We start from the raw sequence: 22,463 nt of genomic DNA on the forward strand, positions 1-22,463 counted from the left end.
GTTTTGACAGAATGACTTGATTTTAAATCAGGTTTGCTATATGTAGAATAAGGGTTTTAGCATTCTGAAATGTAAAGTTTGTATTCATTTAACAAAATGTGTCCGAATTCGCTCTCTCGTTTTCAGTCACTCTTTCAAGTGGTCTATATTAGAGAAATGTAGGGAAGAGTGAATGAGGTTAATAGGGGATGATTTGTAACACAGCGATTTTTTTTAATTAATTGATTTAACAAATGCTTACAGTACACAAAGGTGAATAAACAAGCCAATAGGAAAAGTCAGGGGTTCAGGGATGGCCAAACATTACATAACATTTGACTCCAGAAAATGGTAAGAAAGAAAGAAAGAAAGAAAGAAAGAAAGAAAGAAAGAAAGAAAGAAAGAAAGAAAGAAAGAAATAGAACACTTACATATAATAAAAAAGTGTGAGCATACATAATGAGTTTTGGTAGCTTTTTTAAAGGAGGTGGATTAAAAAAAATCCAAACATCTTTTTGAAAGTGAGAAAAATGGGGGATAACTTTTATAGTCTTACATTTGTGGATAAAATGTTTTGCAAGCAAAATAATTAAATAACAAAGAAAACAAACATTTTCAAAAGTGGAAATCCTAGACAAAACATCCTTAAAAATAAATCTCAAAGTCTTTATGAAGTTTACAGTTAACTGACAATATCTTGCCACAGCAATGGTTTGCCTGAGCCGCACTAAACCACGCGGTGGCAGTATTCATCGAACACTCTAACATCAATTGCGCATGTCTTAAGTTGGAATTGGAAGTGGGAGGGTGTTTTTATTGTTTTAGTAATAATCGCACAGTGACACGGACAGGTATTGAGGAACATACATTTCATTAATATTGTCTTTTAAAAAAAAAAAAAACAGGTTTTGACGTGCATCTGTTAATAGGTCTCTACCAGCTTTATCGCGATTAATGCACGTCTAGCTGGAAACAGCGAATTTAAAGCGAACAGTCCCCGTGTGCCTTAAATCAACAATTTGAGCTCAGAATAAATTGTAATATGCTGATTTTTAACTGCATTGAGGATATAAAGAATTGAGTTCATTTATGCGTGACAAGTTTAGTTAGCACACAAATGCACGTTTTTTGTTAACCTTAGTTATTCGCAGTTGGCTGTAGTAATGCTTCCATGCAACGGCGTTTCGAGGATCAAATTAAAGAGGGATTCGTTTAAGCAAAATAACAAATTAGAACCGAATAAACGGCGATGGACTGGACCTAAAACTGTGTCTGGTTTAAATCCACTTGCCGATCGTGGCATACAGGTACAAGGCCAAGACAGCTCTCCAGCTCCGGAGGCAGCAGATGTCGTTTCCTCAGAACGAAACGCCCAGGAAATCTGCGCCACCGCCTCTGCCGACCCCGTTCCACCGTCCAATTTTGACGGGCAAGCGAGCTCCAAACAAGACGCTCATGCTGAACATGACGACTGCCGAGGGCGTTATAATCAAGGTACTTTCCCATCCAGAGTCAGTGACTTTAGTAACTGTGGAGGTGGAATCACTAAAGCTCAAGTTACCTGTACAAGGAGTCCGCCAGCGTCCAAAAAAGCGCTGAAAAGATTGTCCGAACATAAAAAAGATTTTTTTTACCGTTTGCGGTTAGCTTTGTGCTTTGCAAGGAAAAAACAGCTAAGTGGCGGGAAGCGTGTGATACACAGGCCAACGGGAACGCCATGTCGCGCGCTGACATTTATAAACAGTGAAGTGTCGGTTGAGTCAGATAATATTTCTATTAAATCCACAGTCTGTGGGGAAGCAGTAGATAAAACTCCACCTGCCCAGCTAAATCCAAAATACGATCAAAAACCTGGCAGTCCAGATTACTTAAGGCAAGAAAAACCTCGTCGAGGAAGGAAACCGAGGAAACTCTTTATTGATCATTTTGGTGGGTCTGATGGACAGGTGAAAACTACCATCAAGACGGAAGTCCGGAGAGCCCATGCAAGTAAAGCCAGACCCACTATATCTGGACGAACACCAAGTAAGGGTCAAGACATCCTTGTACACACAAGTAAAGGTCAATACTGGAAGTAATTTAGTTAAGAATTTCCAGACCTCATGTTTCACAGGCAGAAAAGTCAGTTGGGTTAACTACATCCCTTCAAGAGGCAGAGATAAGCAACAGATTTGTTATAAGTGCATTGATTTATATCCATCTGAAAAAAAAAAAAAAAAAATCAAATTCTCTCACCATTTACTCACCCTCATGATGTCCCAGATGTATATGACTTTGTTTTTCTTTTAAGATGAACACAGTTGAATATTTCTAGCAAAATAATCAGTCTCTGCGAGTTCATATATAGCAAGTGGATATAAACCCAAAAGTTTACACTTAAAAAAACACACTAAGGATCACAACAGTGATCCATATAATCCTAGAGGATTAATCAATGTCTTCTGAAGTGAAACGATAGATGTGTAAGAAAAAAAAATTAAACCTTCACTTCCTTATAGACTATCATATGCATGTTTGAGTTAATGTAAGTTTCAGCACGCTGAGAAGCATTATATAAGCATGTATTAAAGGTCCTCTGCTTCCGTGTTATTTCTCGTGCGAGTTCCACAATGCACTTATATCACCCTTCACAATGTGCTAACATAGCGCTACACGACGCGGTTATGAACCCATGTATGACAGTTATGCTGGGTACACACTAAAAGATTTTTAAAAAGTCTTACAAGATTTTCAAAATGTGAGAGACCACAAACATGAGGACAAAAAAATCCTAGATTTAACCGTTTTGCTCCTATAGTGTGTGGCAAAAGTGACAAAGACAGCACACACCATACACGAACAGATTTTGAACCAAAGTCCCAACTGTGAACACGGGAAATCTCGCAAAATCTCTTGAGACTTCAGAATAAACATAGCGGACAATAGGCAGGAAGAAGTTGCAATTATAGTGTTTGGAATGATTTTGGATGAATTTCTTTCTTCTGTTGAACATAAAAGATATTTTGAAGAATGTGGGTAACCAAACAGTTACTGGTCACCAACTGTCACATTCTTTAAAATATCTTATTTTGTGTTCAGCAGAAGAAAGAAATGAATACAGGTTTGGAACAACAAGAAAGTGAGTAAATAATGACAGAATTTTCATTTTTGGGTGAACTATCCCAAAATCAACCCGATTATCTTGTGGTGTGTATCCAGCATTAGATGGAAGTGATGGTTTATTGTAATAAAATTTTTAAATAATAGTATTTTTAAGTATGTTACCAGACAGTAATTCATCCCCTAGGGCCATATGGGTATTGTCATCATCGCTTTGTGTGGTTTTTGAAGTGTCAGCTTTGGGGTTACAATCCACTTGCATTATATTGACTAAAAAATTTTGGTCATCTGAAGAAAAAGTCATATACATCTTGGACCACATGAGGGTAAGTAAATTATGACAAAATTACCATTTTTGGGTGGAGAATCCCTTTAAGATCATTCTGATTGATATGATTTAATGGATAAATTAGTAAGCATTTTGGGAAAAGGCAGTTATAAGAAGGCCCTTTATATTCATATTGCAATTTTGCTCTCACCCTTCTCACATTCTTTGTCTCTGATTGCAGATATCAGTTCAAAAGTTGAGTTGAGACGTCAACTTAGGTCAGACACGAGGAAACACCACAAACGATTGGTGAAAAATTCGTGCTGTGCTTTGTGTGGTGATGTAAAATACACCCCTCCCCCTAGTAAGAATCTGACCCGTTTACTCAATCAGAGATCGAGAGCTGTCCGCCCCAGCCCGACTGCATGGCAGAAAGGTGCCTGTCATATCTCTGAGTCCCATCTGCTCCCAACCACTCAGATTTTCCGCTTTGAGAAATACCCCTTGGTGAAACTGTGCAATGTAGCCCAAGTGTTTGACATAGCCTCACGTGAATTCTCATGTGTCTTGCCAGCGGTACTAAGACAAAAGAGGAAGTGCAAAAGAGTGAGGTGCTTAAAGAAAGAATTTGGTTTTCTCATGCATCCTCATCTCCATGGCATCAGGAAGCAAAGAAGTAAGATTGCTAACCAATCCTGGGAAGTTTCCACACCAACCCATAGCTGTGCTTCTTTTTCATCAGGTGATTCTCCATCTGGAGCTACAGGCAGCACATACATTTCAGGCACAGCAGAGACTCCAGATGGATCTGTAAAGGAATGGGATGTTTGCCTTGCAAGGAATCCAGACTGCGAGAGGATGAGACAGACCGACGTTGAAGGAACTGCATCGGTACTCCCACGTTGTGATGATAATGGTCCTGTTGTGTGTTTCTGTGAAAAAGACAAGACCTGTCCAATGAAAAACATCTCTGAAAGTCCTTCCAGCCCAGTGCGTCGTGTATCACCTTTAATACTCAGACGAGTTACTGTCAATGGTTTTGCTTTCAGAGATGAAAATGAGAACAGTGGTCTTTCACTGGATGAAGAGGAGGAGGAGGAGGAGGAGGAGGACAACAGTAGAAATGAGGGTTCTGATAGTGAAGTGAACTCACCTGAGAGTTTCTCCTGCCAGCGAACACAAGCCTACATATTTTTCCCTCAATCATCATGCGCTCGCACATGCAAAATCTGGCCCTTCCCCAGAATGGGACCTCCCAACAAACTCAGATCATTGCATCGAACTGGACCCCGGTGGATTGTCACCACTTCATTTCCTGCCACCGTTCAGACTTCTCTCGGAGAAGAACCTGAATGCTTATCAGATACGGATGTTCAAAATAAACTTTCCAAACCCACAAAGCAAAGCAAGAGTACTGATGAAGCTAGAGATGTACTGGAGGGGCAACTACTTTCTTCTGCACCAGGTGAGAAGCCACCCACTGACATGTTAGGAGTGTTGGAAAGGACTTTGGAAGATCGAGCAGAAAGTCTTTACAATCCAAGAGGTACATTGACTCGAGATATATTTCATATTTCAAAACTTTCAGACCACAACACTTGCAGTGCTTTGGGCGAAAAGCCACCCACTTGCACATTGGAAAGGACTTGGAAATGTCTAGTAGACAGTCCAAGAGTCATATTGACTCATGTTTCCAAACCTGCAGAGCTTGAGTCAAACCAAAGTCTGAAGAATGCTTTTGAGGATGCTCTTGAGTACTCTGCATCTGTAGTGACTGAACAGAGTAACAACTACAAACTTAATGGTCATGGCTATGCAGCATCTTTAGAGGGGAACGTTTTTTTAAAAAATCATCCCCTCCTCAAGAAGTCTAATCAAAAAGTGCTTTCAAGTGGGTCCACAAATCAGTCTGATGTTCCTGTCAACAGGCAAGAACAACCAAAATTGCTCAAAGATTCGTTGGATCCCAAACCTGTTATCCAAACCTCAAGAGCACCTTCCTTTGAGGATCAAGAGGGGAAAGAAAATGGTGGTAGACAAACTCTGTATAATCCAGGGTTACTCTCGGAAATATGTCTTAAAGTAAAAATGTTAAAAGCACAGCATTCTTCTTTAGTGACAACCTCTTCCTCTGTGGACCAGGATACCAAAAGTGTTACTCCAAATTCTGTTGCACGTACACCTGACAGCATCCCTGACTGTTCAGGAGAAGGGAAAAGAATGCAAGTATTTGACAGCTACTCAATCACAGACTCTTCTGAAGATGAAAACAAGAATGTCACTAGTCTGTCTTCAGATGAGGAGTCAGTGGAACATCATGCTGCTGAGATCTTGTGGTCTGATGATGATGATGATGGGACATGTCAGATTAAAAATAAAGAACAAGGCTCCACCCCTCCATCATCTCAAATGGTTGCTGACAGCTTTCTGGATGTTTCTCGAGCATATGAAGAAGACGTTCTAATACTGGATGTCATACAGGATGATCCAGAGTTGTTCGGGGCTGTTGTCACTGAAACTGTAAGTAAACAAGATGGGTTGACAAAGGAGAATGAGGAGAATGAAGAGACACAGCTAAAGACAGAGTCGAAACTTCAAACGGGGAATCACTGCAAGATTGTCTGGGATCTAAAGACAGATTGGTAATTCATTTAATAGTTAATACGTAATGATAGATCTTTTTAAATGTTTGAAGAAAGTCTTACTACTGAAAGATTGCTGTTTGCATTTAATTTGAATTTATTCATTCTAGGTGATACATTTAACTTTAGCATTTTTACTGTATTGTTGTTCTGTTTCTTTATCTATCATTAATTTAAAGTATCAGCAAATATCAATCAACTGCTGCAGAAGTCAAGATGGAAAATATGAAAGATGGTGGTTCTGTGACAGGTATGTGACCTTTGATTTGTTTGACAGAAATATTTAAAGGTGCCATTGAACGTTTTTTTACAAGATGTAATATAAGTCTAAGGTGTCCCCTGAATGTGTCTGTGAAGTTTCAGCTCAAAATACCCCATAGATTTTTTTTAAATTCATTTTTTTAACTGCCTATTTTGGGGCATAATTAAATATGAGCCGATTTATGATGCGCGGCCCCTTTAATTCTCGTGCTCTCTGCCCACGGAGCTCGCGCTTGCCTTAAACAGTGCATAAACAAAGTTTACACAGCTAATATAACCCTCAAATGGATCTTTACAAAGTGTTCGTCATGCATGCGGCATGCATGCGTCGGATTATGTGAGTATTGTATTTAATTGGATGTTTACATTTGATTCTGAATGAATTTGAGGCTGTGTTCCGTGGCTAACAGCTAATGCTATACTGTTGGAGAGATTTATTATAAAGAATGAAGTTGTGTTTATGAATTATACAGACTGCAAGTGTTTAAAAATGAAAATAACGACGGCTCTTGTCTCCGTGAATACAGTAAGAAACGATGGTAACTTTAACCACATTTAACAGTACATTAGCAACATGCTAACGAAACATTTAGAAAGACAATTTACAAATATCACTAAAAATATCATGTAATCATGGATCATGTCATTTATTATCGCTCCATCTGCCATTTTTCGCTATTGTTCTTGCTTGCTTACCTAGTATGATGATTCGGCTGTGCTGCTCCAGACGTTACTGCCTGCCCTTGTCTAATGCCTTTCATAATGCTGGGAACATGGGCTGGCATATGCAAATATTGGGGGCGTACACCCCGACTGTTACGTAACAGTCGGTGTTATGTTGAGATTCGCCTGTTCTTCGGAGGTCTTTTAAACAAATGAGATTTATATAAGGAGGAAACAGTGGAGTTTGAGACTCACTGTATGTCATTTCCATGTACTGAACTCTTGTTATTTAACTATGCCAAGATAAATTAAATTTTTAATTCTAGGGCACCTTTAAAGATAAATGTCAAAGTAAATTTGAGTTGTATTTGTGTTCTAATTCTTAATTAAAGGAATAGTTCACCCAAAAATGACAATTCTGTCATAATTTACCTTCAGGTTGTTCCAAACCTGTATGAGTTTCTTTCTTCTGCTGAACAACAAAAGAAGATGATTTTGAAGGATATAGAAAAAATAATACTATGGAAGTCAATGGGGCCCTGGGCCTTTTTGGTTACCCATATTCTTCAAAATATCTTCATTTGTGTTCAGCTGAAGAAAGAAATTCATACAAGTTTGGAACAACTTGTATTTCCACCGGCAACAGTACCCTTACTTTATAGGCGTGATGTATGCCGGAAAGTAGCGATCGACACCATTTTCGCGTGAAGAAGAAAGTGACGCTAAACGACAATGGAGGACATACAGCAGCTTTGTTTGAGCAAATGCAGTGAGTGTAGCTCTACCCTTTTGGAATAGTCCCAAAAAAGTGGTACGGTTCGGAATTAGGGTACAGGGCTCCAGACTGTGACTAAATACTTTTTTTCTGCCAGTGCGACTAAGTTTTGTTAGCGGTCGTACTGGTGCGAGCAGCACATTGCAAAATTGATAAGAGCTGCCATTTCTGTTTCATATGAGACTAACAAAACGAAAGTGAAATGAAACTGTGCTACTTGCTTGAGCTGTGAAGCACGGACCTTTTATCAGCACTGAGAAATAATAGACAGTACGAGCGCTGCGCACGCTGATCTCGAACATGTGATACTCTTTACTACACACCGCTTCAAAGAGTTTGAATTTGCCACAAAATTAATAACACTGTTACAAGATCTAGTGGGAAGCATTAAAATTAAGTGCAAAATTAATTGTTTGCAAATACCCGCCCTCTTTAGTTATTGTTGCTATTTCCAAAACATCATGTTCTCACACAGTGAAAAATACATTGTGGAGCAAGAGAATAGTGATAACATGTCGGCAAACAAGACAGAGCAGGTTTGCCGACATGTTATCAAAAACATGTTAAAAAAGAACACAATTTTTCAAGTTTAAGTCCGTCGACCTTAATCTACTAAATCCCCTGACTGCCTTGTCGGACATAAGTTGATTTGGCATTGTGATTGGTTAGACCGCCTGTCAATCAAACGTCTGGTGAAGGGTAATTTCTCTGCTATAAACCAAAGATATCAAATCATATAGACGTGGAAATTAGGAGAGACACTGTGCCACTGTGCCACAAACCAGTTAAGGCTCTCCAGTCCACAAATCACCATGGATTTAATGTAGTAATGCTAACTAAACCATTGTACTTTTTCCAGCACTTAAAAGCTCTAAAAATAACACTATAATTAGATAATATTTAATGTAATGATTTGTAAACTAAAAGTTTAAAGATGAAGGAAAACTAACACTTCTAGGCAAACAAATACTTAAAAAAGACATGAATATACCACTAGATATGATGGCAAAGAAGCACTTGTTGACCACCTAATATATGGAAAAGTATGAAGTCACAAAGTAAAGAGTGCTCCTTTTACAAACACAGAAGCTGCCGGCCAGTTCAGTATGGTACATTTAAGAAGACTAGAATATTTACTTTTTTTTTTTTTTTCCTATAAAAATGTTTTTGCATGTTACTGTTAATAAGTTAATTTTATCTGCATCTCAATTCAAGCTCAGTGCTTTACTGTCAAATTTCCAATGAATAAACATGTAATATTATTAGTATTAATGCAAAACAACAGTAATATGATTAAATTAGCCATATTATCCATTAATTACCCATAACCATTAATAAAAATTTTTTTTTTTTTAAAACAGCGCCACCAAATTAGGTGCTAGTGCCACCTTCTGTAGAACTTAGTGGCACCAGCGCCACTACTCTCAAATGTTAGCCTGGAGTCCTGGGGTACCATTCATAACAACAGCAAAAATTGCATACTATACTGTAGTTTACTGAACCGTACCGCTCAGTGGAAACGAGCCATAAATTATGACAGGATTTTCATTTTTGTGTGAACTATCCCTTTTAAGGTGTGCATAGGTCCTTATGTGACAGAGAAATGTGTGCAGCCATATTCAGAATTTAGTTTTTGCGGTAGTGCTGTGTATTTCTGTGGCAACACTGTCAAAGAGTAATTAGCTGGTGAAGTGGATTTACTTATTGTAAAGTCAACGAAAGTTATCATGAGCATTGTAATGTTTGAAGCATTTGTCTTAACAAATGTCAGTAGACAGGGAAGATTTTAAAAAGAGCAGTTTATTCATAAATCCGTAAGATCTTACACAACAAGCACAGGGCTGAAAAGGGGGCAGGACTACATAATGTCTGTATGGACAATATTTTGTTGTCCGTCAAATATTAAGGTTTTTCTTATTTTTATTTGAAAGTGAATTAAATTATGTTTCTCACCTACAGTAAAGGAGACACAGAGTTACAGAGCTCAGCCTTCCCAGGGTATGGATACTTTAAAGTCAGAGGTCAGTTTGCATTGCTCCAAAACACTTAAACATTATATTGTGATAATTTTATTTTAATTTGCCCATTATGTTTCCAAAAGGTGTGTCATTACATTAATTGTGTGGTTTCTCCTCAAGCAAAAAAGACACTAGTTTTTTTGGGGAATTCTGCTCCTTAAGTAGTATACTTTGGCCGTCCGCATTCGTGGACCATCCGCATGATGTAATTTTCGTCATGCGGCGGCCTCTCAGCCGGGAAAACACCCCGTCCGCGTGCAGCCCAAATTTCGAGACCGCGCGGACAGTGTACGTGCAACAGTGCATGCGCAAGCAGGACAGAAGAGTCTACTAGGTGGCAATATGCACAATGTGCATAATGTGCAGTCGTTGAAGAGTATGTATGATTACCAGACATCGTGTCATCAACCGGATATTCGCTGGGCAGGATCGGAGAAGAAAAATAGTGCATCCACCATTGCAACATAGTTTAGAAGATACACCAAGAGAAAAGGAATCAAAAATGATGAAGGCATGCTTCTGAGTTTACTCATCTTATTTTTGAATCACTCTTCACACACACTCTTCATCGACGACTACACATTGTGCTAAGTACTGTGCATAATGCCACCTAGTGGACTCTTCTTTCCTGCTTGCGCATGCGCTGTTGCACGCGCACCGTCCACATGGTCTCGAAATTTGGGCTGTACGAGGACAGGGTGTGCGGCCGGTCGCGAGCCCTCCGCATGACGAACATTACGTCATGCGGATGGTGCACGAACACGTACGGCTGAAGTATACCTTGGCGCGGACACGACTGCACGCGAGAAGCGTCTGGGCACGGAAAGTGAATTACACCTGAGCCTTTAGTCTTTCGATTCTGTTTGTTGCTGCTAGTGGCACAAAAAACAAAAAAAAAAAAACACTTATTTGATATTTGTCTCTGAATAAACGGAGGGTTAATATTTAGTGTCCTCATCTTGCAGAATGCCACAGACTGCAATAACAACCGAGAGATGAGAGATACAAACAGTCTGAATGCTCTTACAGTAATAAACACAAGTGCCGCAAGACTTGTGATGGACACTTGCTGTAATGGTAGGTTAAACATCAACATAAGTTCTGAAATGAATCTGCCTGAAATGTTAATAAGTTTGCTTATGAATATAGTGTATCAGAATATATGGTCAATTTAAGCAATTTGTCTAACCAGAAATGTCACATGTAACATTGTGTTTTATGCCCAAGAACGTGAAATGACTGCAAAAGAAACCTCTGCTTTGAGACCTTTAAACAGCAGTGTGAGTATACTCGATTTTTGACATGGATAGATGAGAGAGCAAACTAAATGTTGCTGTTGTATTCATTTTAACATGACGTTTTTTGTATTTTTGATGCATTATCCACATTTTCTACCAAACTTCTCTCTGTCTTCAGTATTGTTGGTACTACTTTAGTGAATATAGCACCTGCCTACGAAGTACCTGCTGGTTCCTGCACATACCAAGAGATGGAGATGAAAAGGTGTGCATTGTAATGTTATACTGGTTCTGTTTTTTTTTTCCTGACCCTTCTGAATAAATTTAAATTGTTTTGAGTATCATCTGAGTCTGTGTTTATGGTTTGCATTGTTTTGTTTCAGTTCTGCATGGATACAGTGAAGAAGTTCTGTCATGTTGGTAAACATGCTCTTATTCTACGAGCAGGTAACTTAACTTATTAATGGAATAGAGGGTATGCATTGACATTGATTTCCTGCTGGTACACACCCCTTCAGTAAGACTGTGTGGCAAAAAACATCCTGCATCATGACTGGCTTTATTAGGGCTTTACTGCTAAAACAGGAGTAAAACAAACAATGATCTGCTTAAATTAAAGGCAGTTTGACTCAACATTGATCCTTACCACTTACCAAAGAACCAGTGGTCCATGAACATTTGACATATGACCAGGAATCAAGTTTCCTGACATGTTTGATTTCGATGCTGGGGAAGTACATAGTGCAAAGTCTGTGTTGAAAATCTCAGAAGTGAAGACCAGGAGACTTGGATGTATCTTCAGCAGATTCTTTATTGAGAACATGTGCTGTCGGTAGCTGCAGTCATCAAGTCTAACTAAGGCAGTGTACATTGTAGTTTATATACATTCAAGGGGGAGGGATACATACAGTAGAGGTGGAGACAATCTAAACAAAGCATGCAAATGTAGTGCAGGAATCAGCCCATTCCCGGCATTTCCCCAGCCCTGATCTAATCAGCATAACAGTGTCATTCAAATGCATAGGTGCTAATCCAATCAATATAACTATTCAATAAATGGGACAGGGGCTCCAAGAGCCATTAAAGACAAAAGGTAAGAATCTCAGTAATCAGACTCATTAGACATGCAATAAAGAGAACATGAACTGGCAGAAAGCTCTTGCTGGAAACTTTGCTTAACAGAATCATTAATCTGATGTCATCTTTACCTTAAAATGCTAAATACAATGTACTTCACCTTAGTATTTCATGTGATGTTATGTCAGGATGTAGGATGATCTGGATGACCTGGATGATCACTTATATCATTGTTGTATGATCATATTGCCCAGCCCTTGTTAAAGCACTAACAATGTGTATTGTGAAGTGCTTTACTACTAAATTGACTTGACGCTTACTCATACTTCAAGATGGGATTTGTTGGCAAAATTAAAGTGATAAGGACATCAATGGATATTCTGGTTGTTTTAATATATTATTTATAAAAGTTTAAAGTTATCTGGATAACTGTCAGCTGTTAAAGTCAAGTAGGGATGTCACTGTGAGGAAATTTTTACACCAGTAAATAAACTTTCGACTACACCAGTATTACTGATAACACCGGGGTGGGGGCTATACCCATGGGTATTGTATATATTTTATGGGTATCAGAAGCCACTATCAATATGCAGGGTATTTAAATATCTGCTTCTTATCAATTTCCGATTCTTATCGATTCCTAGTTTTGATTCCTATAAGGCCAAAAAGAAAAAAAGAAACAGAACATTTTTGCAAAACATTTCGTTGCAGCTGAAAACCATTTAAAAAAATCAGTCTAAAGAACACTTACACAATGAAATTTGCCTATGATTTTAACAAAAATATCATAGCAAAAACAACTATCCTATCTAATATAAATTTTTTTCTAATATAAATTTATTAAAGACAAGTAAACGCTCAGAAATTAAATAAGAACAAATAAATTAGCAGTAGGACAAATAAATACAACTGAAAAAAGATACAAATGAAATAAACAATATTTAAAGATATTTAGGTAAGTCTTAGTATTCAGGTACAAAAACTAATCAAATGTAAAATAACACTGCACTTTATAAATATACATTACAAATCTAGTTACAAAAGTTATTCAGTCAAGATCAGTGAGTGAATTTTCTCTTTGTGTTTTGTTGTCTCATTAAAGTTAATTACATAGATGGCAGCAGGATTATTAGGCTGCCGTCACTGTAAGACCGAATGCACGGATCCAATATATTGTTACACCGTGTCCTAACCAGACGCGCCACGACACACGATAAAATGCATCTTTTCCATGTTAATCAGAGTTTTTGTCCTAACCAGCCGCGACGGCAACACACAACAATTCTACTTTGAAACGGTTTATTTTTCTCTACGACATTGCGGCTGGAACAGCAACACAAAATATGGCAACGATAACATCAAGTACTGTTTATGTGCTTTATTTAATGTTAAAAGCATCTAATGTCAGTTTGAATATTATTCTGTGTTCCCTGCTTTTTAGCTCTAATGAAAACAACACTGGCTAATTCACTTCAGATCTTGAAAATTAATAAATGGGCACAAGAACATTCAAACTGTCAACTCAATGTGAACAAACAAGTGTATTCTATGACAGAGACTGGTTCAGTCATTTGGTATGTATTTAAATAATGTTTAAATGAAGTAATATTTATGAATTTTACTATGTACTTGCCCATTTCATTGTGTCTGCTGTGCTCTTGCCGAGAGAGCCCGCCCACACTGTCTTCTGATTGGCTGTGATTTTTGATTGATTTTATCGCTTCTCATTGTCGCATCATGTCTGGTGTGGACAGTCAAATTGCTCGTCGTTGGAATCTTATCACATCGTGTCTGGTTTAGGACATGGTGTTAGATGTTTTCTTTCTCAACTGTTTACTTTCACTTAAGACGAAACTGACTGTTTATGAGTATACAGTTGAGCTCAAAAGTTTACATACCCCTTGCAGAATCTAGAAAAATGTTAATAATTTTAACAAAATAAGAAGGATCATGAAAATTGTCTTTTTTTATTTAGTACTGTCCTGAATAAACTATTATATAACAGTTGTTTACATAAAGTCCACAAGTCCACAAATGATTAATGCATCGTTTTTCCTTCTGGAGCACCAGTGAATGTTTGAACCTTTTTTAATAGTTGTGTTTGAGTCCCTCAGTTGTCCTCAGAGTGAAAAGATGGATCTCAGAATTATACAGTCACTACTGGAAAGGGTTCAAATATGCAAATATGCTGGAAAACCAAAGAATCTGGAGGACCTGGAGGATTTTTCTGAAGAACAGAGCTCAACTGCTCAGAACAAACAAGGGACTCATGAACAACCATCTAAAAAAAAACAAAAATAAAAACAGTCATGTATCATCCAGGTAACCACACAGTATTGAAGGGATAGTTCACCCAAAAATGAAAATTTGATGTTTATCTGCTTACCCCCAATGTAGGTGACTTTGTTTCTTCAGTAGAACACAAAAGATGATTTTTAACTTCAACCGTTGCGGTCTGTCAGCCATATAATGTGGGTCAATGGGAACTTCTTTTATAAGAGTAAATAAAACATGCTTGGACAAATCCAAATTAAGCCTTGCGGCTCATGACGACACATTGATGTCCTAAGACATGAAACGATCGGTTTGTGCGATTTATATAATTGATGATTTATATATTTATATAATTTTTTACCTCTAAAACACCACTATGTCCAACTACGTTCAGCACTCGCTTAGTGAGGTCTGATTGCGCTCTGACAATGGAAGTAATGTCTAGCACTCACTGAAGTATAATTGATGTCTTAGGACATTAATGTGTCGTCATGAGCCGCAGGGTTTAATTTGGATTTCTCTAAGCATGTTTTAGTTACTCATAAAAGAAGTTCCCATTGACCCACATTATACGGCTGACAGACGGCAAGGGTTGGAGTTAAAAATCATCATTTGTGTTCTACTGAAGAAACAAAGTCACTTACATCTTGGATGCCCTGGGGGTAAGCAGATAAACATCAAATTTTCATTTTTGGGTGAACTATCCCTTTAAGGATCAAGGGTATGTAAACTTTTGAACGGGGTCATTTTTATAAATTCAGCTATTTTTTTGTCTTGTGGACTTTATGTAAACAACTGTTATGTGAAATAGTTTATTCAGGACAGTACTAAATAAAAAATAACATGCAATTTTCATGATCCTTCTTATTATGTTAAAATGATTAACATTTTTCTACATTCTGCAAGGGGTATGTAAACTTTTGAGCTCAACTGTATTTTGACAATTTTGTGTGTTTGTCCGTTCAAGTGCAAGAAGATGCAAAAGAGTACTCAATTCAGTATTTGCAAACTATATGAGAGGCGGCTTTCTGTGCGCATGCTTTGGATGCATGCGTAGCACACAAAACAACTCACGAGTCTCTTTGTGCTTGAATGTTTTAGAATCACATTAAAATGAACACAAAGGAATCTATAAGAGGAATCTGAATTTTAATTTAACAAGTATACGATTCCAGAGTTGTAATTGATTTTCGATTCCCAACCCTAGTGTTTTGTGGGGTTTTTCCATGGCATTGTAGTTGAACCCCAATCTGCCAATCTCAGACTTGCCAACATTTAAGCATTTTGCGTAGCAGGAACACATTTTGACCTCAAAGTACGCTGGTACGATTTTTCACTCTATACTACGCAAAAACCTGGCTCTGTGCACACGTAGTACTCAAATTCAGCAAAAGAAAGAGTTTGACCAATCATAGCGCTGGACTCATTTCCTCAAAAAGCAAGAGGGGATGATTGACAAATGCGTACGGCCTATCAATAAAAAGAGACTGCAAATCGACAGCAACACAAAATCCCGCTCGATCTCCCTCCTTCCACTCCCGCCATCTGACTGAATTCTCAAGCGAGGACAGTAGCCTACACTCGCGCACTTCTAACTTCTTAAGGCAGTGGTTCCCAACCTTTTTTACGCCAAGGCCCACCTCCTCTCTGAATCAATATGATAACCCCCCCCCCTTTTTTTTTTTAATTCACAAAAACACTTGTATTTTAGTATAGGTGTGACGAGATCTTGTGTTACGAGATTAATATGTGACAAGACTTCTCGTCGAGGCGAAAAGCAGTCTTGTGATGTTGCCATGACAGAGTGTTAGGATGATTTGGAAAGAATATGCCACCGCTATGGTTACAGTACGCCTCCACTATGGTTTTGCTTTGTATTTAAATAAAAAACATTTAATTCAGCTGGATAACGGTCGCCGTAGCTCCATATTTAAAGAGTTACGTGCGATCGTGAAAGTAAATGCGAGCGCGCATTCAAACGCGATTTCAATACCCCGCATTTTGAGAGCGGCTCCCTGATGAATGCAAATATCTCTCAATATGAAAGCTATTTTAGGCTGGGCAGTGTAGTTGTAACCATCTCTTAGCTCTGTATCAAATTTGAAGAATTTGAAAAATGTGAAAAATTTGGTCTTATTTGCACTTTGAATATTGAGAGAGTGAGATTAAGGTTGCACTTATTGTAAAGTGTTACCATAAAAAATGAATAACAGTTTTCTCTTAATCTTATTAAGCACAAACAGTAAGGTTTCATTTGTTAACATTAGTTAATGCAGTGAAGTTAAAGATTAATAAATACTGTAGCAAATATATTGCTCATTGTTAGTTGATGTTGGTTAATACATTAATGTTAATAAATGAGACCTTATTGTAAAGTGTTACCATTTTTATTTATGCAGTTTTATTTCTGTGATCAGTTTGTGGAAAGGAGTTCAGTTAGGAGGTCTAAAGTTGTAGAAGCTCATAAATCATGCACTGTAAAGTCTGAAGAGACTGAAATCATACAGAAGAGCAGTCAGTCAGTTGAGTTTGTGGCAAAACCTTTTACAGTACTTGAGTATTGTTGTCTTTTACTGCATATGATAATTCATACTCAGAAAGTAGAACTGAAATGACATTAATTACAAGATGATTAGTTAAAACATTTCAAATATACCTGCAGAATATTTTTTTTAGTCATGTATTTCGCCATTGAGGATTTCTTAAAAATAGTGTGTAAAAATCTTGTCTCGTCTCGTCTCGTGAACTCAATCTCGAGTCTCGTCTCGTTTCGTGAGATACATGTCTCATCAATACTTTTCAACCCCATGTTAATATTTCTTTAAAGAAGAAACTCAAGATAGATTTAAATGGTCTGTGTTCTGTTTTGCAGACATTCTTTACAACTTAAAAGTACTTATTCTGCTCAGTAACTTAAATAAGCAGAAGTCAACCTGCCATACCAAATAAGACCACAGGGGGATACCAAAGGACTGAATTTAAAAACTATGCGGATCCATTCAAAATTATTGACATATAACCAAGCGGCAACCTCCCCCTTTCTCTCATGAAGCCAATACGGAAGTAACTTAAACTGCGATTCATCGACTGGCCGCTAGGGACAGGCTCCAAAAGAGAGCAGAATCTGAGAGTCCCATGTTAAATTGGCCAAGTTTATAGCAGAAAAAAACATGTTTACAAGTTGGTTCAAATTGTGGTTTTGGTCTATACTGCTATTTTTGCCCTTCATGACAACTCTGAGGGGGGTGAATTTTTTTATAACTAATCCGTTTAAATTATATTAAGCCTTAAAGTTCTGCATAATTAAGGGCGTGGTCACTTGAGTGACAGGTAGATTGCGCTGCTGTCTGTGAGCCGTCATGTTACCTCAGCTGCCGCTGAATTTGGCATCTCAGCCGTATTTGTGCTCGATTATTTTATACAATTATAAAATATGGCTTGCTGCATAATATTCGAGACTGATGTGTGTCTGTGTAGATGTGCATGCATGGGGAAGAGACACAGAACACACGTTGTTGGATCGTGGCATTGGCTGAAAGTTTTGGTTGTGAGATTTACTACAATGACAATGGCGGGAGGATATCAAAATCCGACAGCACTGCTTGGATATTATAACTAAAACTGCTGCACTATTTTGAAAAAAATATACTTTGGACATAGGCTCATTTGTTTGTTAGATACGATCGTATACAGTTTTACAACATAAACGCTGCTCAGATTGCATCCTTTCTTGAAGAACGATGACAGAGAGCAGATCATTCAGAAGAAATGTGACATGTTTTTTTGTTTTGCAATGGACACTCATATTTTACCCAAGTGCCACAGAATGGATTCATCTCACGATCTCTATTTCATTATAAAGGTATGAAGTCCCATTTGATTTTCCATGTTGTTATTTGCACAACCAGCACTACTGGTGTTGGAGGATCTATATCTTAAAAAACACCGTAGATTGACAGTAAACCTTTGGAACGTTCTGATGATAAAACTTATCGTCATTAATATTTTAGATCGTATCTAAGATAGATAGATAGCTCCTTTGCTGCTAACATGGTCACGTCGAGCTAGGCGGGCGTGGTTTCAGCAACCAGTCATATCAGCTCAAACCACCTCCCCGCCTCTTTGCCCATTTTCAGTTATCCGGGAGTGACGTGCGGTGACTCGCAGCTAAGATGGCCGCGTCCTCATTTACGCGTCAAAACTGCTGTTCAGAACTCTATGGGTGACGTCACGGATGCTACGTCCATATTTTTTTACAGTCTATGCATATAAAACAACACCACTGATCCTCTCAAACTTCTCTAAAAAAAAAAAAAAAAAAAAAAAAACTGGTTCCGCAAGCATCCATTATAAAATACTCACAGTACATTAATTTTTGACAACTACGCGAATATATTGAACTGTTCATGCAGAAATACAATGTTATATCGATCAGTGAGTCGAGAGCGCATGTGCGGTTTGTTTGCGCATAATAACGGACTTGCGCATGCCTTATGAACGACTCCTGTATGTCACTGTAATCATCTTTACGTTCATTACAATCATCATCTATCAAAACCTTTTTAGCGACACAGGTTTTCTTTTTCCAACTGAGAGAGTTTGCGTTTTGAACCACCGTTCAGTCTGTATTTCACAGCAGCATGATGAGAAACAGACTGGGCTGAACCGAAACAATCACAGAATAGAGAGAGAGCGCATTTAGGCCACACCCACACTGGAGGGGAAAACAATCCAGCTGTCTCCATTGACTTTGTATAGCGTGAGGCTGCCTCCTCGTCATTTCTGGCTTATAACAAAAATTAGAAGAATGTCTAAAAGCTGCTATGTGACATGGTGTAAGGCAAACAAGCTAAAAAACCCAGAACTAAGTTCCACAAAAGTGGATTCAGGCAGTGAGACAGAGCGCAACAGGTCATATTACTATAAGAAATACATTGGAGGGGAACGTAATCGGCAACAGGTTATGCTAAACAAACAAAGAAAAAAAACATTCATTATTTTTAACCATGTCGCCAAATACGTTCCCCTCCCATATATTTCTTATAGTAATATGACCCATTGCGCTCTGTTTCACTGCCTATATCCACTTTTGTGTCCTTAAACATTCGTTTTTTGGGGTCGACAGCTTGTAAAAACTTCTGGGTTTTTTAGCTTGTTTGCTATACACCATGTACAGTTTTTAGCAGCTTTTAGACATTGTTCTGTTTTTTGTTATAAGCCAGAAATGACAAAGAGGCAGCCTCACAGTATATAAAGTCATTGGGGACTGTTGGATTGTTTCCCCCCCTCGGTAGACGTGGTTTTCAGACTATGACGCGTGTCTCGAGAGGTGGTGCCTTGTTTTAAATGTATTTTCTAATTAATTTTATTTAATTTATTAAATGTAACATATTAATAATTAAATTAATGAATTAAATTAAAATGAATTTAAATATATTAATATATCTCGTGGCCCACCTGGAGGATCACTGATGACCTCTAGTGGGCCGTGGCCCACAGGTTGGGAACCACTGCCAGGTATAAAATGCTCAAGTATTGTTGAACAACAAATATAAATAAAATTGAAATCGATTATGAAAATGCTGTGAGAAAATGCAATCACGAGTCTGGAGCGCGAGTATTGTGTTAATGCTAACTAAAGTACCAAATTATGTTATATAGCCTACTTATTTTGTGTGAAATCTAGCACATTAGTTAGGCTACTTACGCATGTAAAATTACCGTTGTCTCAGTGCTGCGAGCGCTCTCTCATACACAAACGCGCGGGCACACAGAGAGAGGGAAGATCATTGTAAAATTAAAATTGCCATGCTTGGTTTAAAATTTGTTCTTGCTTGTGTTATTTTTTTCTGTCAGAAAACATTTTGAATTATCCATCCGTGTTTTTAAGAATCGTTAAATGACGGACGCTTTAGTTAACACAACCCCTCGTTATATGTCGGACTAACTTCTAACGTTACTTGATATTCTTGAATACTCTATACGTTTTGCTCTTATTGGTCCTTTTTATTCATTGTCAACTGTCTTCCATAAATATGTTTGTATTGCCTAACCTTTATTCAGCAAATATTTGTCTTGTTTATAATGTGCAATGATCAAATGCAAGGACAGCACGCTACAAATAGAAACCTTTTTTTTTTCTGTGGGATTTACTATCATATTTGGATATTGGAATAATAAATTAAGTATTTTAAATGAATCACATGTAAACTCAATGTTTTTACTGTTTTCTATGGATTTCTTAATTTTAAACTAGTTTTCATTACAAAACCTGCGTAAACGACTCGACTGTCAGGTTAGTCGAAGTATGTAAATATAGCTTACTTGAAATTGCAAACAAAAAAATATTTTAGTCCATGTTAAATAATTGAATGCAATTCATTTGTGGTTGTCAGTTTTTATAAGCAAACATTATGCAATGCAATATTAATCATGAATTTAGCTGCTTTTGAGCAGGTGTAGTGAAATTTTTCAATTGGGTCAAATTACAAAAACTTTAACAGTCAAAATTAGATTTACGAAGATAGGTGTGTGTGTGTGTGTGTGTGTGTGTGTGTGTGTGTGTGTGTGTTTTGTGTATTGTGTATTGTATCCTCAAAAATGTAAAAAAATATATGACCCCCTTCTCCCTTGTCCCGTCCCATCACACTGGTACTCAAAAAAAGAAAAGTTCCAAGGTTGTCAGGTCTGCAATCTGTCTTTTTGCCACTCAGTGAGTGTAACGACAGTGGCTTCTGCCTGTTATGATGTCATGTGCATACCCTCTATATTTCTCCTCTTTTTTGGGGGTGAATTATGCTGCCATACAAATAAATAATCCCAGTTTGACTAAATGAATTTTCTGTCTATCTTTTCTATGTGAAGTGGAAGTGTTTATGGGATATTACAATAGATGTTCACCCAGCGTGAGTTTCAGCCAGGAGGTAGTCAATTCTCTGCTCTCATCTCTCCTTAATATGTGTTTCCTGAGGGAATTTGAGGCAGTCATTAACTTGCTTCTCACACACAAGAGGCTGGTGAGTGGAATAAGATTTTATGTGTACAGATGGTACTCAACCAGAATGCGTTTTTTGCCTCTGTGGGTACCGGCGCAGTCATGACAACTAATGCTTTTCTGCTCTTGATCGCTAAGTGGTGCTATAAACATTTTCACAAGTTATGGGGTGGATGCATCACAGCTCATTTTCGCGAGTAGCAATCAGCCGTGCCAGTGGAGATTACAAGGAAAAATACCATCAATAAGATTTTTAAAAACATGTGCTTTAAAATACAGCAGGCTACTGATACCCCATATTTTATTAAAAATTAATTCTTTATGTAGGGCTGCATGATATTGAAGAAAAATGAGATACACAATAACTTAAATAATGCAATATTCAATATGCGATACAATATTTATTTTTCTAAAATCAATTTAAATTATATTAAAAAATTTTTTTTTTTAAATGATATAACCAACATATGTTTCACATTATTTCAGGGAAAAGAAAGCATAACTGCAGCTTCTGATAGTGAACAGTCAACATTTTACTGTTGCATAAAACAAATCTGACTTTTTACTAATGTAAACGAACAAAAATCTAAATATCACCAACACTTTGCTCAACTTGATATAGTTATATCAACCTGAAAACATCAATAACATTCAGGTAAACAGAACACTTGAAACAGAGTGGATTTACTTCTTTGCTTTCTTAGTGTCTTCTTTACATTGCTTGCTTGGTTACTTTTCAGCATTCATACAAAAATTGTTACAGATTTTTTTGTTTCCCACAGGTTTTTGTGAAAAGATGAGCGTTGACATGTAACTACATTGCCTGATTTGCTGAATAGCCTTTAGAGCAGTGGTCTCAAACTGCCGGCCCATGGGCCATTTACGGCCCGCCCTCCCCCTCCGCTCAGCCCTCAACTGATCTCAAAAGTAAAACATAATCCGGCCCGCTAAATTATTATTATTTTTATTATTATTCTCTAGTTGTCTCATACCATATTCAACATGCAAAGAAAAAGTCGCCGTTCTAAAGGGCCATTCACAGATATCGCGTCACATAAGTGACCGCGCCACTTTCTCCTTTCCAAAGCGCTTACGCTCCCGTGGTGTCTGTCGTTGCTATGAAAGTGGATGGAGCGTCGATTTAAACCACCGAAACGCGTCCGATGCACGTCAAA

General features: G+C 37.7%; 1 protein-coding gene across 4 annotated transcripts in view; it reads left to right on the forward strand.

Annotated features, from left to right (window-relative positions):
- The first annotated feature begins 686 nt into the window (after window positions 1–686).
- Window positions 687–22,463, forward strand: part of topaz1 (testis and ovary specific TOPAZ 1) — a 51,886-nt gene continuing 30,109 nt past the window's right edge. Inside the window, exons 1-11 of one of the 4 annotated variants that reach the window (XM_048202207.1) lie at window positions 687–830; window positions 1,287–1,473; window positions 1,926–2,004; window positions 3,588–5,988; window positions 6,168–6,238; window positions 9,647–9,708; window positions 10,671–10,782; window positions 10,933–10,985; window positions 11,122–11,208; window positions 11,327–11,390; window positions 21,159–21,310. In XM_048202207.1, the coding sequence (XP_048058164.1) occupies window positions 1,327–1,473; window positions 1,926–2,004; window positions 3,588–5,988; window positions 6,168–6,238; window positions 9,647–9,708; window positions 10,671–10,782; window positions 10,933–10,985; window positions 11,122–11,208; window positions 11,327–11,390; window positions 21,159–21,310 (3,228 nt within the window). In that variant the 5' untranslated portion in view covers window positions 687–830; window positions 1,287–1,326. The other 3 variants (XM_048202209.1, XM_048202206.1, XM_048202208.1) reach the window with 3 other exon arrangements.

The sequence above is a fragment of the Megalobrama amblycephala genome, linkage group LG9, assembly GCF_018812025.1.
Source record: "Megalobrama amblycephala isolate DHTTF-2021 linkage group LG9, ASM1881202v1, whole genome shotgun sequence".
NCBI lineage: Eukaryota > Metazoa > Chordata > Actinopteri > Cypriniformes > Xenocyprididae > Megalobrama > Megalobrama amblycephala.